General features: G+C 45.8%; 1 protein-coding gene across 1 annotated transcript in view; it reads left to right on the top strand.

Annotated features, from left to right (window-relative positions):
• Positions 1 to 4315, top strand: part of YWHAH (tyrosine 3-monooxygenase/tryptophan 5-monooxygenase activation protein eta) — a 13016-nt gene extending 8701 nt beyond the window's left edge. The window contains exon 2 of the mRNA XM_019643200.1: positions 2851 to 4315. Coding sequence (XP_019498745.1) covers positions 2851 to 3504 — 654 coding nt within the window. The 3' untranslated portion in view covers positions 3505 to 4315. The remainder of the gene's footprint in view (positions 1 to 2850) is intronic.
• The last annotated feature ends 10474 nt before the right edge of the window (positions 4316 to 14789 follow it).

The raw sequence follows: 14789 nt of genomic DNA, 5'->3' as shown, positions 1-14789 counted from the left end.
TGTGTGACTGGTCTGCATAAGTACATTATGGTGCCAACCCTGTCACCTGTATTTGTACAGGGTGTATGTGATGGGGTTGGCGCGATGATGTCATCATGCCGGGTACTTGTATGTGGGCGTATCTGCATGTGGGCGGACCCGACTGGAGATGGATAGAGGAGCGGTGTCTCGGTTCCTAAGACCATCGAAAATATGTGTTTTCTGATTGTCTTAGGCGACCCCTGTGAAAGGGTCGTTCGACCCCCAAAGGGGCTGTGACCCACAGGTTGAGAACTGCTGGTTTAAAGGGACTCACTGGAGGAGAAAACTCCTGGGGTTACAGGTCTTCAGCCAGATTCGAAGGAAGTGTGGATTGTGGATTAGTAGAAGACTGGCAGGTCACAGTCAGATCATGAGAGACAACTTGTGTCTATGTGAGGAGGAAAGAAGAACCTGGCTTGCACACAGGCCCTGCCGGGGAGTGGGCAGGGACAGCCTGTAGCTAAAGACCACATTGAAGATAGAAGTGGGGCTATATTGATTGAGTAGGCAAAGGAGGGGAGACTAATCTCAGGCTAAGAATTTGTGGCAAAAAGTAGGGGGACTTGGGACAGGGAAATGAGCAAATTACAAGTGGGAGCTCGTATTTTTGTCGGGTTTGTTGAGTTGGGTAGTGGTAGACAATTGCTTGTTTTTCTTTTTTTTTTCTTTTTTAAGATTTTTATTGGGGAATTGGGGGGATGGGAACAGTGCTGGGGAATTGGGGGAAGGGAAACAGACAAGTTGCTGTCGTTTTGTTCTTCAGTCTAGTTGTGGAGGATGTTGCTTCACTGGCCCAAGTTGACACCATCATTGTGCTCTTCCCGGGCGAGGCAGATCAGTCCCGGCTTCTGGACGGCCGCTCACGGTGGCTTGAGGGCCGCTCACGCTGGCTGCTGGCTACACACGGTAGACCATGGCAACCCACTGCCACAGGGGCTGCAGCCTACGCTGTCGCCGGCGACTCATGGCCGGGCTGAGCTATTGTTCAGCATCTTAGCTCTAGAGGGCAGTGTCACTGGCCCTCATATGTGGAATTCGAACCGGGGCCCTCTGGCGTCCCAAGCCAGTTCTTAACCATTGCGCCACTCAGCCGGCCCCGCTTGTTTTGCTTTTTAAGAACTTGGCATAAGTTTCCTAATTTTACACATAATGATTACATTTGTTGCTTATGTTCTTGAACTACTAATTTTTCAAACCTATCATCTTTTTCGTTAGTTTTTAAAATTTCTGATTCTCCATTGCTCAGTCTTCTCAATTCATGTTCAGCATATCTGTTTTAATATGTTATTAACAACTTTCTCCATTGAATTGGCTTTTCCCCTCCATTGGAGGAAGGTCTTTCCTTATAGTTTGATTTATAATAATACCCTTTTTTTGTGGAGTGTTTTATGGTTTCCTAAGTACTTTTTTTTTTTTTATAATGACCTCAACCAGTAGGTCATATAACTAAGCAATCCCCCACTTTATAGAAGATACAGGCTAATTTAGCAAGTTACTGGCTTTTCTGGGATCCAGACCAAGGTTTTCTGATTCCAAGTCTGTATTTTCCTAGGGCTACCAAAAAAAGTACCCCAAACGGAGTGGCTTAAAACAACAGAAATTTGTTTTATCCCCATTTGGAAGGCTTGAAGTCTAAGATCAAGGTGTCAGCAGAGCTGTGCGCCCTCTGAAGGCCCTAGGGAAGAATCCTTCCTTGCCTCTCTCCCAGCTTCTCGTGGCTCCCCGGGTTCCTTGGCTTGTAGACACTTCACTCCAGTCTCTGCCCCCATCACCACTGGGTGTTCTCCCTGTGTGTCTCTAAATCTCTCTTTCCTTATAAGGACACCAGTCATTGGGTTTAAGGTCCGCCCTAATCCAGTATGACTTCATCTTAACTTGATTATATCTGCCAAGGACTTATTTCCAAATAAGGTCACATGGCAGGTACTAGGGGTTAGGATCAACATAACATTTTGGGGAGACACAGTTCAACAACACAACAAAGTCCATTGCTGTTTCTATCAGTGACATAGCTGGCTGGCTTGGAGGTGGCATCATGGAGAGCTAAGCAAAGGAAGTGACAACTTGTGAAATTTAACATTTCCAGATAAAATAATTGGTGCTTCCATCCTTGATGGCCAGTCAGGGTTTCCTGTCAGGTAGGTCAGAGTAAAGCTTGCTGTTGAGTAGTTACACTTCCTTTTAGCAGAGGCTGGGGTCACTTTACTGTCACTAATGCACCTATTTTGGCTTGGGAGAGGGCTGGGTGTACCAGTGGGATTCCATCTGTAACCACACAGGCTGAAACTCTGGCCACTCCATCTGTGTGGGGTTGATGTCATCTGTGCAGCTCTTATCTATTAATATGTATTTGAGGGAGGTGTGATTGGTTCTTTTAAAGCTGGAAGTAGAATCTGGAACAGATGTCTAGTCTGTAATCTTTGAATAACTTTACAAAGGAATCACATGATCTTATCATTGAGAATATTTTTTGCAGAATAGCTGAATCTTGGGGCTTTTTCACCCACCGTAATGAAGCGTCACCTCAACCTTTCTGTGATTACCTTTATCCCCATACCTCTACCAAGTTGAAGGCAACATTTTATAAAGCCTGAATTATGAATTTCTCAGAGCTCTTATCACTTAATATTTTGAATTTCAAGTATTTATCCCTTCTGTTAGACTATATATATAGTCTTCCTTGAAATAGGATCCATGTCTGATTGGTTTTTCTCCAGTGGTTTCTGCATAATCCCATGTTCTGAGGATTGTTGATTAGGTTGAAAGACTGATTTCTTTCCAAGATGTTTGGACTTGGATCTCAGTGTTTATCTTTTTGGGATTTTGCAGGTGACAGAACTCAATGAACCGCTTTCTAACGAAGATCGAAACCTCCTCTCTGTGGCCTACAAGAATGTGGTTGGTGCCCGGCGATCTTCCTGGAGGGTCATCATCAGCATTGAGCAAAAAACCATGGCTGATGGAAATGAAAAGAAATTGGAGAAAGTTAAAGCTTACCGGGAGAAGATTGAGAAGGAGCTGGAAACGGTGTGCAATGATGTGCTGGCTCTGCTTGACAAGTTCCTCATCAAGAACTGCAATGATTTCCAGTATGAGAGCAAGGTATTTTACCTGAAAATGAAAGGTGATTACTACCGCTACTTGGCAGAGGTAGCTTCCGGGGAGAAGAAAAACAGTGTGGTTGAAGCTTCTGAGGCGGCCTACAAGGAAGCCTTTGAAATCAGCAAGGAGCACATGCAGCCGACGCACCCCATCCGGCTGGGCCTGGCCCTCAACTTCTCTGTGTTCTACTACGAGATTCAGAATGCGCCCGAGCAGGCCTGCCTCTTAGCCAAACAAGCCTTTGATGATGCCATAGCTGAGCTGGACACACTAAATGAGGATTCCTATAAGGACTCCACGCTCATCATGCAGTTGCTGCGAGACAACCTCACCCTCTGGACAAGCGACCAGCAGGATGAAGAAGCAGGAGAAGGCAACTGAAGAGCCTTCGGGTCCCTGGCCCTCCCTTCACCCACCACCCCCATCATCACCAATTCTTCCTTGCCACAATCACTTAATATCTAGTGCTAAACCTATCTGTATTGGCAGCACAGCTACTCAGATCTGCTCTCCTGACCCTTGGGAAACAGGTTCAGATAAATCTTCATGGGCATTACTGATGGTTGCTTTCAGCCCACAGGAGCTCCTGTTTCAAATTGTGCAGACAAGTGTGTTCCGAATGAGGCATTTTACCGTGCCTATTGATCTGTGTGAAATCCAGGCGAAAGCAATGGGGAAGTTTAGAAAGGAGGATTAGCCAAAACAGGCTACAATGATATTTAAATTATCCATTTAAAACAAGCTGATAATGTTTTGTTAAGCAGTACATCTGTGCATGCAAAAATGAATTCACCCCTCCCACCTCTTTCTTCAGCTAATGGAAAACTGTTAAGGGAAGCTGATACAAAGAGACCACTTGCTCCTTTCCATCAGCTTTATAATAAACTGTTTAAAGTGAGGTTTCAGTAGCGCCTTGTTTTGCCTCTTTAAATTAATGATGTGCACAAACCTTCTTTTCAGTGCAATGCATCTAACGTTTTGATACCTGTAACTTTTTGTTGTTGTTGTTGTTGCGATTGTTTAGAATCATGGATTTATTTTTTGTAACTCTTTGGCTATTGTCCTTGTGTATCCTGACAGCACCATGTGTGTCAGCCCATGTCAATTAAGATGGGTGATTATGAAATGCCCGACTTCTAAATTAAATGTTTTGGAATTCAATGGGTAAATAAATGCTGCTTTGGGGATATTATTTCTATGTGTATGGTCTTCATTCCCCCCCAAAGTAGTTGTATATATAACAGCTCACCATTTGGAATCTTGGTTTGAGTCTCTCAAACACTGAAGCATTTTTAGTACAGTAAGCTTTCTTGCCCCCTGATCCCATTACATATTTTGCAACATTTAAGAGCCATGAAATTGAAATCGCTTTCTGTGAACCTAGCCAACATAGCCTGTCTTATTCACTCTTCTGATAACGTGCTTATCCAGGAGCCGAGCAGACCAAAATGCTGTCTTTAGTACAGCACGTCTGTGAAAGGTCAGTTCTGTGTTTAACTTGGGAGGAGAGGCTGTTGCTAGACCCAACTGGCCAGAATGTAGGTTGATATGTAACACTCAAGGGTAGAGACTGAGCTTATACATATCCTCAAGATTTCTTTTTTTTTTTTTTAAGATTTTTATTGGGGAATTGGGGGATGGGAACAGCGCTGGGGAATTGGGGGAAAGGGAACAGACAAGTTGCTGTCGTTTTGTTCTTCAGTCTAGTTGTGGAGGATGTTGCTTCACAAGTTGGCACCATCATTGTGCTCTTCCCAGGCAAGGCAGATCAGTCGCTGGCTTCTGGACGGCCGCTCATGGCGGCTGCTGGCCGCTCACGCTGGCTGCTGGCTACATACAGTAGCCCATGGCAACCTACTGCCAACAAGGGCTGCAGCCTACACCCGGCAACTCATGGCAGCCCAGCGCCAGGTTGAGCTGTTGTTCAGCATCTTAGCTGTGGAGGGCAGTGTCACTAGCCCTCATATGTGGGATCCGAACCGGGGCCCTCTGGCGTCCCAAGCCAGTTCTTAACCATCGCGCCACTCGGCCAGCCCTCAAGTTTTCTTAATATTCTTTCTGTATTAGATGTAATAAAATGTTACGGCACAACCTGTATTCCTGAAATAATCTTGACTGGTTATTATTAAGAAAGTTTTGAGTATTCTTTAAAATAGAAAAACAAACTTATACCTAAGGTTAAAAAGGAAAAAGGCGCACTCCGTGTCTGCCTGCACCCCAAAGGCTTCTCTTGAGGCTCAGCATCACCAGTTGGACTCTTCCTCAGATGATACGACCTCCAGGAAGGACTGAATGTGCTTTTTTAAGTGGATTGGTTCAGTTACACAAAGGTCTTAAAAACCTTGTTCTTGACTAAAGCTGGACACTAGGCTGATGAGAATGGCCATGACCCAGTTTCTGCCCTTGAGCTTATATTGTAATAGAGCACAGAACTTCCAAGCATAGAAGTTTAACCTATTTTCTCATTCTGAAGTAGAAGTATGACCCACGTGTTCATACGCCTTAGGAAGCCTGTTTCAAGTTGACCTGATTACTAGCTAAAATGGTTACTGAGTTACACTTCCAGTAGGTCAGGTATTTTAAAGTTACAAGCTTTCTGTGGCTGACACTTGGCTTTGATAAACATATAGACATTAAAACCGTACTTAATTTGAAATGCTCTTCAGAGGAAGGACTTCAGAAAAAGCACATTTTCATTTCACAGCCATCTTGTGTGAAAGGTTTGCCCCCATTGTAAAGATACGGAAGCTGAGGAGCAGAGGTTGTGGACCTCTGGAATTCACACAGCTGGAAAGCCACAGGAAGGCCCCCATCCAGGACTTCTATTAGGTTGTCGGAAAAGTCATGATGTATTTTTTTCTATGTTTTTCGTTGCAAAAATGTGTCATGACTTCTCGGACAACCCAATAATTCAGAGTTCTGACTGCCCTCATGGGCATAGCAGTGCCATGCTGCCAAAGTGCCGGGCAGCCGTGACAAGCCACATAACCTTTGAGGCTCAGGTCCCTCATTTTGTAAGTGTAGGATTTGGAATATAAACTTATTCACATCAAAGTGTGTAAGGCATCCTCTGGTCTGGGAATGGAGTGTGGGGAAGTATGGACACATGATTAGCCCCATACTGATAAACGGGGTTCTCTGAGAGGACCTAAGAGGGAGCTATAAATTACATGTGGTCTAACACTGGGAAGCTTCTCTACTGCATGATCTCCTTCCAGTTCTGCATGTTTTAAAACTTGTCAAGATAAATTTATGGAGTAATATGGGGTTATCTCTGTTAACTGCAGGGGAAACAAGTGCAGAGAAATTAAATGACTTTTCCAGAGTCACTGCAAAGTCAGCGACAGAACCTAGACTAGCATTCAAATCCCCTAAATCCTTGTTCATGTTTCTTTTCACTGCAACGCTCTTGGGATTGATATGGGGGGGGAAAAAAATGGATGTGACGTTCCATTCTGGGGACACTTTCAGTGCATTAAATGTTTTCACTTAGAGTTGAAGAAATTCTACTTGGGAAGGGATGTTTCAATTCATTGGTGTTATTGCTTCAGATTTTCAGTAAATCCTCAAACCCTGCTTTAAAAATCCATTTGCTTGAGTCGGAAGAAAGGGCTGTTAGGATTCTTGATAATGAAGCTATTATTGTTGGGTAAATAGTTGGTTATCTTAAATCACTTGGGGTGGGGGAGCCCAGGATTCCTCTTAGTTCTGTAAAATAAACCAGGCTGTGTTCTGACTGGACCCTCACACCCTCCTTCATACACCCTGACAGGCCGACTGCCATTCAGAGACTGAGAGGGTCTTTAGCTCTCAGGAGATGCTCCAGCTATCAGTCAGGCACATATACTGATTCACAGCAGATCATCTTCCATTCTAAAATCCAGTCATTAGGCTGATGAAAACAACCGTTTCAAATACCTATCATGTCTGGGCACTTGAGGTGCATAGTGTGAATCTTTACAGCTACTCTATGACCTTTTTAACAGGTGAGGATACCAGGAGGTATCCAGTGGTATTAGGTACAGAGCTAGTAAGAGGAAATGCTGAGATCAAAACTGGGACGCTCCCACTTCAAGGCCCTTTCCACTACACCATGTGTTTTTTGATCCCCACCTGGAGAGAAGGAGTCCTAGAAAAGTTATAACAATAGCTAGCCCCTCTGCCTCTCTGGCCTTTATCCTTTTCTTCTCCAGTCTAGGATATCCTACCTAAATAAAATCCTTCAAGGCCTAATGAAATGCTGTCTCTTATGAAACCTCTGATCTGGCTGGAGGCCTCCTTCTGGGTGGCTTTGGGTCAGCCTTTGTGGTGTTATTGGTAAGTTACTGTGCACGTCTCAACTGGACCACAGGCCCCTATGGTGCCTAGCAAAACAAGGTCTTGAAAAGGTTGGGCGAGCTAAAGAATGAAGGAATCCACTGTCAACTTCATTTTCCCAAAGTACAATTCCCATGCCATTCTGGAGGGCAGGGACTGTACCAGGAAGTGGGGGAGGGAATAACAATTGCTGACTGCCTTTTGTGGGGCTAAGTGGGGCGTTACATACAGTTTAAAATTTAAAACTGACAATCCGTGAAGAAGGTTGTAGCTCCAATCAAGAGGCTCCAAGAGGAAACGTGACTTTCATATGGTCACACAGCTGGGAAGTGGCCGAGCATGTCTTGTGCAGGGCTCCAGGGTCCTTGTTCTTTTCACGAATCTGTTGCCTGCAGGCAGAGGCTGGAAGCCTGATGCTGCAGGTCTTCCTTGATGGGACCGCTTCCTTCCTCACCAGCTGGTCTTTTCTCCGTTACCTTCTCTTTCACATTTGCCCCTTCAGCCCTATCAGTCCTTTTTACTGCCCCACTCCTACCCCCAGGCATATCCAGGACACGGACCTTAATGTTATTTTCCTCCTAATGCTTGGCTCTCCTACCAGTCATGCTGTGCTACAGTTACGGTATGACTCGAGGTGGACCCAAGCACCACCGGTTGAGAACTCTCCTCAGCTGGACCCAACTTGTTCAACCTGCTCTCCCACTTTGGTTTAAGCCATTATTCTCCCCTCTGGAATGGCTTTCTTCTCCTGGACTATTCAAATCCTATCTATGAAATCCTACCTTCTCTCTGCCGGCTACCATGAGCCCTTCTCTGGGCTCCCATACTGCAGGTCTGTACCACACAGTGGCATTTACCACTTCGTCTTCACTCATTCAACAAACATGTTGAGCTCCTACTATATGGTAGACACTGGGCAAGGTGCCTGGGGATACCTTGGTGAGTTAACTGTCCCAATGGGGCTAACACTCCGTGGGGGACTATAATAAAATAATAAAGTAACTATGAAAATGTCACTTAGGTTCTTCTCCAGAGCCTAGCATATAGTTCACAATAAGAATTTGTTGAATTCAAGAATAATTGAAGAGGCCAGGATTTTCGAAAATAAATGACCAAAAGGAATCCTTTATTTCTCCACCCAAATGTACTACTGGTGAGCCCTATGAAAAACTGAGGGTCATGAGGCCTCGGGCTTGGTTCTAACATCACTTGTAAACTGGTGGTATGACCTGAACAAGTCCTGGTCCCTCACAGCCTCTAAAAAGGAGGTGGGTGTTTTTGGTGGTCTCTAGTCCTCCTCCATTTCTGAGATTCTGTGATTCTGTGTTATTTTCAACTGTTTTGGGATGGTCCCCATCCCCCTCCTGGCCTTTTTCCTGCACTCCCCCCCTTTTCCTTCCGCCCCTCACATCTGTCCCTTCTGCATCCGCCTTCCACCCCCCCTCACTTTCCTGGCCACCTCCTAGTTCCACTGAGATGGTTACTATGGCAATCATCTCCTGGAAGTGACATCACTCATCTCCTAGGCAACTGTTTCCAGGACAGTGACATCATTCAATCACCATGGCAACCCTCCAGGAGGCCAGTTCTGCAGTGAAATGGGCAAACAAAATTCTTATGTATTTCTGAGGGTTGGGGGCAATGCAGAGAGAATATTAAGAAAAATATCTCAGAAGCAAGAAAAACAAGCTTTGAGCTTGTAGGAGAAAAGTGGGAAACCCATCACGAAAGGGCAGAAGGTCTAGGGTGAACCCTTTCTTCTTTCCAATAACGAGGCTGACCATATGATATATCACCAAATTGGGACACTTGAGAGTGAATCAGGGCACATTATTATTATGCCAGGAGGACAGGTGAAAACTGGCCTCCCCAAGCAAACCAGGGCAGGTGGGCCCGGCTCATAATCGGGGAGGTGCCTGGCCTCACTCCCTCACCTATGGCTCACCCCATAAGCGTTGATTCAGCTCTTCCTGTGTGTGGGCACCACAATAAGCTAAACCAGCCCGGGTCCCTGTCCTAATGGAGCTCACAGTCACGTGTGTGATGGGGCTGAGGGTAACCCTGCAGTCACCCAATGAATGGTGCAGCCTGAGTGCAGTGCTTGGAAGGGAAGGCACAGAATGCCAGAAATGTGTTTAACAAAAGTACCAGGAGCAGCTTGGGCAGAATTCGAGTTAAATGTGTGTGTGTGTGCGTGTGTGTGGGGAGGGGGGGGCGGGGATTAAAGTGGGGGAGAAGTTTTTTTGGCAGAGGGAACAGTATGTACCAGGAGCTGAAATGGGGCCAAGTAGAGAGCAGGGGGGAGCCAGGTGTGAATGAGGGTGGAGAGGGTGGCAGGAGATCAGGCCTCACAGGGCCTTGGAAGCCAGAGCACTGGGAAGCCCCATGAAAATGTTTTGAGCAGCGGGAGACATGATCTTTTTTTTTTTATTAAAGATTTTATTGGAGAATTGGGGGAGGGGAACAGACAAGTTGCTGTCCTTTTGTTCTTCAGTCTAGTTGTGGAGGATGTCACTTCATTGGCTCATGTTGGTATTATCATTGCGCTCTTCCCGGGTGAGGCAGTTGCTCGCTGGCCATTGGACGGCCGCTCACGGTGGATCATGGCAACTCATGAAAGCTCACGCCCGCTGCCAGCCAACCCCACTGCAGCCTATGCCGTCGCTGGCGACTCATAGCTGCCCAGCTCCAGGTCAAGCTGTTGTTCACCATCTTAGCTGTAGAGGGTGCAGCGTCACTGGCTATCATGTGGGATCCAAACCAGGGCCCTGCTGCTCAGAGCTGGCGTCCCAAGCCAACTCCTAACCAACGTGCCACTCGGCCGGCCCCTGATTTGTATTTTTAAAATCTCGTCTTGGCTGTTGCGTGTGGCAGAGTGGGAGAGCAGTTTGCCAGGAGAGAGACTGGGTGGTGGGGACCTGGGTGGTGGCAATGAGATGGAGGGATAGGGTGGATATATTTGAGAGATGGAGCTGACAGGATTTGCTGAAGGACTAGATATGGGGTGACGGTAAGGAAGGACTCAAGATGACACTTGGGGTGACATGAATGACTTGGGTGGAGGAGTGACTGCTATTCTCTCAGGTGAGGAAGCAGGGCAGGGCCAGGACTAAGGGAGGCAAGAGAGATGCCCAGGGTACAACATTTAAGGAACCATACACTCTCAGGGTTGGCCTTTAAAAGGAGTGCCTCCTTAAAGGCTGCGCCCTGGGAGAAGAAATTTTGTTTTTGTTTGTCTTAGAGTGTGAGGGACCATGTCTGTTAAGCAGTAGTAATGACAGTCTCTTGTGTTTATAACATGAGGCCTTCAGTTTTACCAGTCCTCTAATAAAAATGGAGAGAACAAGTGGCAGGCCTGAGCCCTCCATGCCAATACATGCCAGCTGCTTTCCTGTCCCCACAGGAGCCCTGTGAGGGAACTCCACTGGCCTATTTCACAGATGAGAAAACCGAGGCTCAGACAGGTCCCAGAGCTTGCTGAAGCCCTCACAGTTTGCAAGTGGCTATACCAGTCCTCAGACATGGGCTTGCTGACCCCTGAGCCCACCCTCTTCCCACTAGACTAGACCATGTTTTACCAGCCTCCCCAGTTTTCTGGTGAAAGGGAGGAAGGAAGGGAAGCCAAGTAGTGCATTCAGGCTGGCCAACTCCTTGATCTTTATCACCACCATTTGTACTGAGGAAACAGAGGGTCTGAAAAGGGATACGACCCTCAGCCCCATCAGAGCCACTTTCTCTCCACCACAGGTGTTCTCAGCCGACCTTTATGTTCTGCCCTTGGTGCGTCTAATCAGGAGAAGGAACAGGTGAGAGGCTGAGAACACATGGCTGTGTCCCAGCTTCCTCCTCTGTAAAATGGGAATAATGACAGTATTAACTCCTGCCCCATGGTTTTGTGCTGAGGCAAAATGAGATTAGTAAAGTGCTTGGCACGGTGCTCCAACACAGACTGTAATCCATGAATGTTAGGGGCTGACAGAATTCAGGCAGGAGGGCAGGAGGTGTGGGTGTGCACATGAGACAGCCTATGGGATGGGGGTGTGAGAGGCAGGTACAGCGACATGTGGACCGACTGTTGCTTGGGGAGAAGCCTCCTCCTCACCAGCTGGCTCCTGGGGAGACAGCATGGTTTGTACCCCTCATTCCCACTCCTATACCTGCTGCAGGGAGAGGAAAATGAGCCTGGCCTCCCTTGGGAAAAGGGGGCTGCAAAGAAAGCCTAGAAACAAGTAGGTTGCATCCATGAGCCCTAAGCCTGGGGCAAGTGTGGTGGAAGGGACTAAGAGGCCTGCACCTGGGCCCTCTGCCCCCATTACCTCCTAGCCCTACCCCCAACCTTACCATTAAACAACCATGGTTTTTCTATAGCCTCATATTACAGGATCCTGAAAGGCACAAACCACGCTGAGCTTAAAAAGCAGTGAATAAACACATGGACTGGGCCCTGTGATCCCAGCACGAGTGTGTGTGCATACACCCCCCTCACTTCCTTTATTTCAGGGTTCAACCAGAGAAATAGTATCAATAGAAGATGCATATTAAGAGATTTTCTTTCTTTTTTTTTTTTTTGCAAAGAGTTGTCTTACACGACTGTGGGGTTGGCTAGGCAAGTCTGAAATCATTAAGTGCAGGCTGGAACTCTTGCCAAGGGCCAAAGCTGCTATCCACAGGCAGAATTTCTTCTTCCTCAGGGATGCCTCAGTCTGATCTTAAGGCTTTTCAACTGATTGAATCAGTCCCACCCAGGTTATCTAGGATAATCCTCCCTTTAAATCAGTTGATAACAGACTTTAATTGCATCTATAAAATACTATCACCAGCAACATCTAGATTAGTGTTTGATTGAATAACTGGGCACTGTAACTTAGCCAATCTGACAAGAGACCATCACACTCACATACCAGCCAGACATGGCTTTGGTAGCCTGTGGAACGCTGCTTTTTCATTTACTTGTATCAATGTGGCTGTTTACTGCACACTTACTATGTGCCAGGCACTGTGCTAAGTGATCTTTCTTTCTTTCTTCTTTCTTTCTTCCTTCCTTTCTTTCTTTCTTTCTTTCTCTTTCTTTTTCTTTCTTTCTCTCTTTCTCTCTCTCTCTCTCTCTCTCTCTCTCTCTCTCTCTCTCTCTTTCTTTTAACTAAAGTTTATTGGGGTAACAATTGTTAGTAAAGTTACATTGGTTTCAAGTGTACAATTCTGTAATACATCATCTATATATCCTGTTGTATGTTCACCATTCAGAGTCAGTTCTCCTTCCATCACCATATATTTGATCCCTTTTACTCTCATCTACCACCCCTCCCCCCTTACCCTCTGGTAACCACTAAATTATTGTCTGTGTCTATGAGATTTTGTTTCATCATTTGTTTGTCTTGTTAGTTTGTTGTTTTTAGTTTTATATACCACATATCAGTGAAATCATATGGTTCTAGACTTTTTCTGTCTGACTTATTTTGCTTAGCATAATAATCTCAAGATCCATCCATGTTGTTGCAAGTGGCACTATATCCTCTTTCATTATGGCAGAGTCGTATTCCATTGGGTATATATATAATACAACTTCTTTATCCAATCATTTATTGAAGGACACTTTGTTTCCATGTCTTGACCACTATAAAACAAAGCTGCAATGAACATCAGAGCACATAGATCTTTACAGATAAATGTTTTCAGATTTTCGGGGTAGATACCCAGAAGAGATATTGCAGGGTCATATGGTAATTCTATTTTTAATTTTTTGAGGAACCTCCACACTGCCTTCCATAGCGGCTGCACCAATCTGCATTCCCACCAACAGTGTATGAGGGTTCCTTTTTCTCCGCAGCCTCTCCAACACTTGTTATTATTTGTCTTGTTGATCGTAGCCATTCTAACTGGTGTGAGGTGATATCTCATTGTGGTTTTTATTTGCATTTCTCTGATGATTAGTGATGTTGAGCATTTTTTCACATGTCCATTGGCTAGCTGTATGTCCTCTTTGGAAAAATGTCTATTCAGGTCCTTTGCCCATTTTTCAATTGGATTGTTTGTTTTTTTGTTGTTGAGTTGTATGATTTCCTTATATATTTTGGATATTAGCCCTTTATCAGAGGCATTGTTTGCAAAAATCTTCTCCCATTTGGTTGGTTGCCTCTTTATTTTGTTGATGATTTCTTTTGTTGTGCAGAAGCTTTTTAGTTTGACATAGTCCCATTCCTTTATTTTAGCTTTTACTTCCTTTCCCTTTGAAGTTAAATTCATAAAATCCTCTTTGAACCCAAGATCCATAAGCTTAGTACCTGTTTTCTTCTATGCAGTTTATTGTTTCAGGTCTTATGTTTAAGTCTTTGATCCATTTTGAGTTAATTTTGGTACATGGTGACAGATAGCAGTCTAGTTTCATTCTTTTGCACATGGCTTTCCAATTCTCCCAGTACCATTTAGGAAGTGGCTGTCTTTTCTCCATTGTATGTTTTTGGCTTCTTTGTCAAAAATTATCTGTCTATATTTATGTGTGTTTATTTCTGGGTTCTCAATTCTATTCCATTGGTCTGTGTGTCTGTTTTTTCTGCCAACTGTTTTGATTGTGCTAAGTGATTTCCATGCAGCATCTCAGTTAATCCTCAAAACCTCCTGTGAAGTAGGCACCCTTCTTGTCCCTAATTCTACAGGTAAGGAGACAGCCTCAAAGGGGTGAGGAGACTCCTACCGTCATCCCGTCTGGACGTCAGGTCTAAGTGCATCTGTGTTCTGAACCATCACTTTCTATGTTCTCTCCCTGTTAGCCTCTCCTCTCTCTGCCTCGTCTCCTCTTCTCCTGCGACAGGAAGTCAGAGTTCATATCGCTGCGTGATATGAGCATGTTCTGCCTCTCTAGACTTCAGTTCTCTCTTCTGTGAGGTGGCTCCATCCTTCCCGGCCTTTCTGGCATAAGGGCAGAAGGGAGGGACCATTCTGGAACCACTTTCTCGGGCCTTTGCTGCCACCTACAGGGCTCGTCGGTGTGTACCGCGTAGCCCTCAGGAGTTTGCAGGTGAGCCGCTGAGGTCCTCCTGGATGGGAGGAGTGGGCAAGTTGTGTGAGGTACAATTCTGGGTCCAGGAACAGAAACAAATTCCAATGGAATTTCCACGGGCTCTTGCCCCACCTACCTGCTCACTCAGGCTCCGAGCCCCTGCAGAGTTCTCAAGGATTTCTGGGGCCCCGGAGTGGTGGGGATCCAACCCCTGCCGCAGTCTGCCGCCGGCCTAGCTCCCGAAGAGTCCTGCCGTCCTTGGCCCCAGCGGGGCCTTGGAGCCGACCGGCTGCCAGGCGGTTACGGATTATAGAGAATGTATCTCACCCCATGAGGCTCAGGGACAGGTCCG

Source organism: Hipposideros armiger, unplaced genomic scaffold (assembly GCF_001890085.2).
Source record: "Hipposideros armiger isolate ML-2016 unplaced genomic scaffold, ASM189008v1 scaffold_75, whole genome shotgun sequence".
In the NCBI taxonomy this organism is placed as follows: domain Eukaryota; kingdom Metazoa; phylum Chordata; class Mammalia; order Chiroptera; family Hipposideridae; genus Hipposideros; species Hipposideros armiger.
The sequence above is the reverse complement of the archived record's forward strand: the minus strand, read 5'-3'. Positions and strand labels throughout refer to the sequence as shown.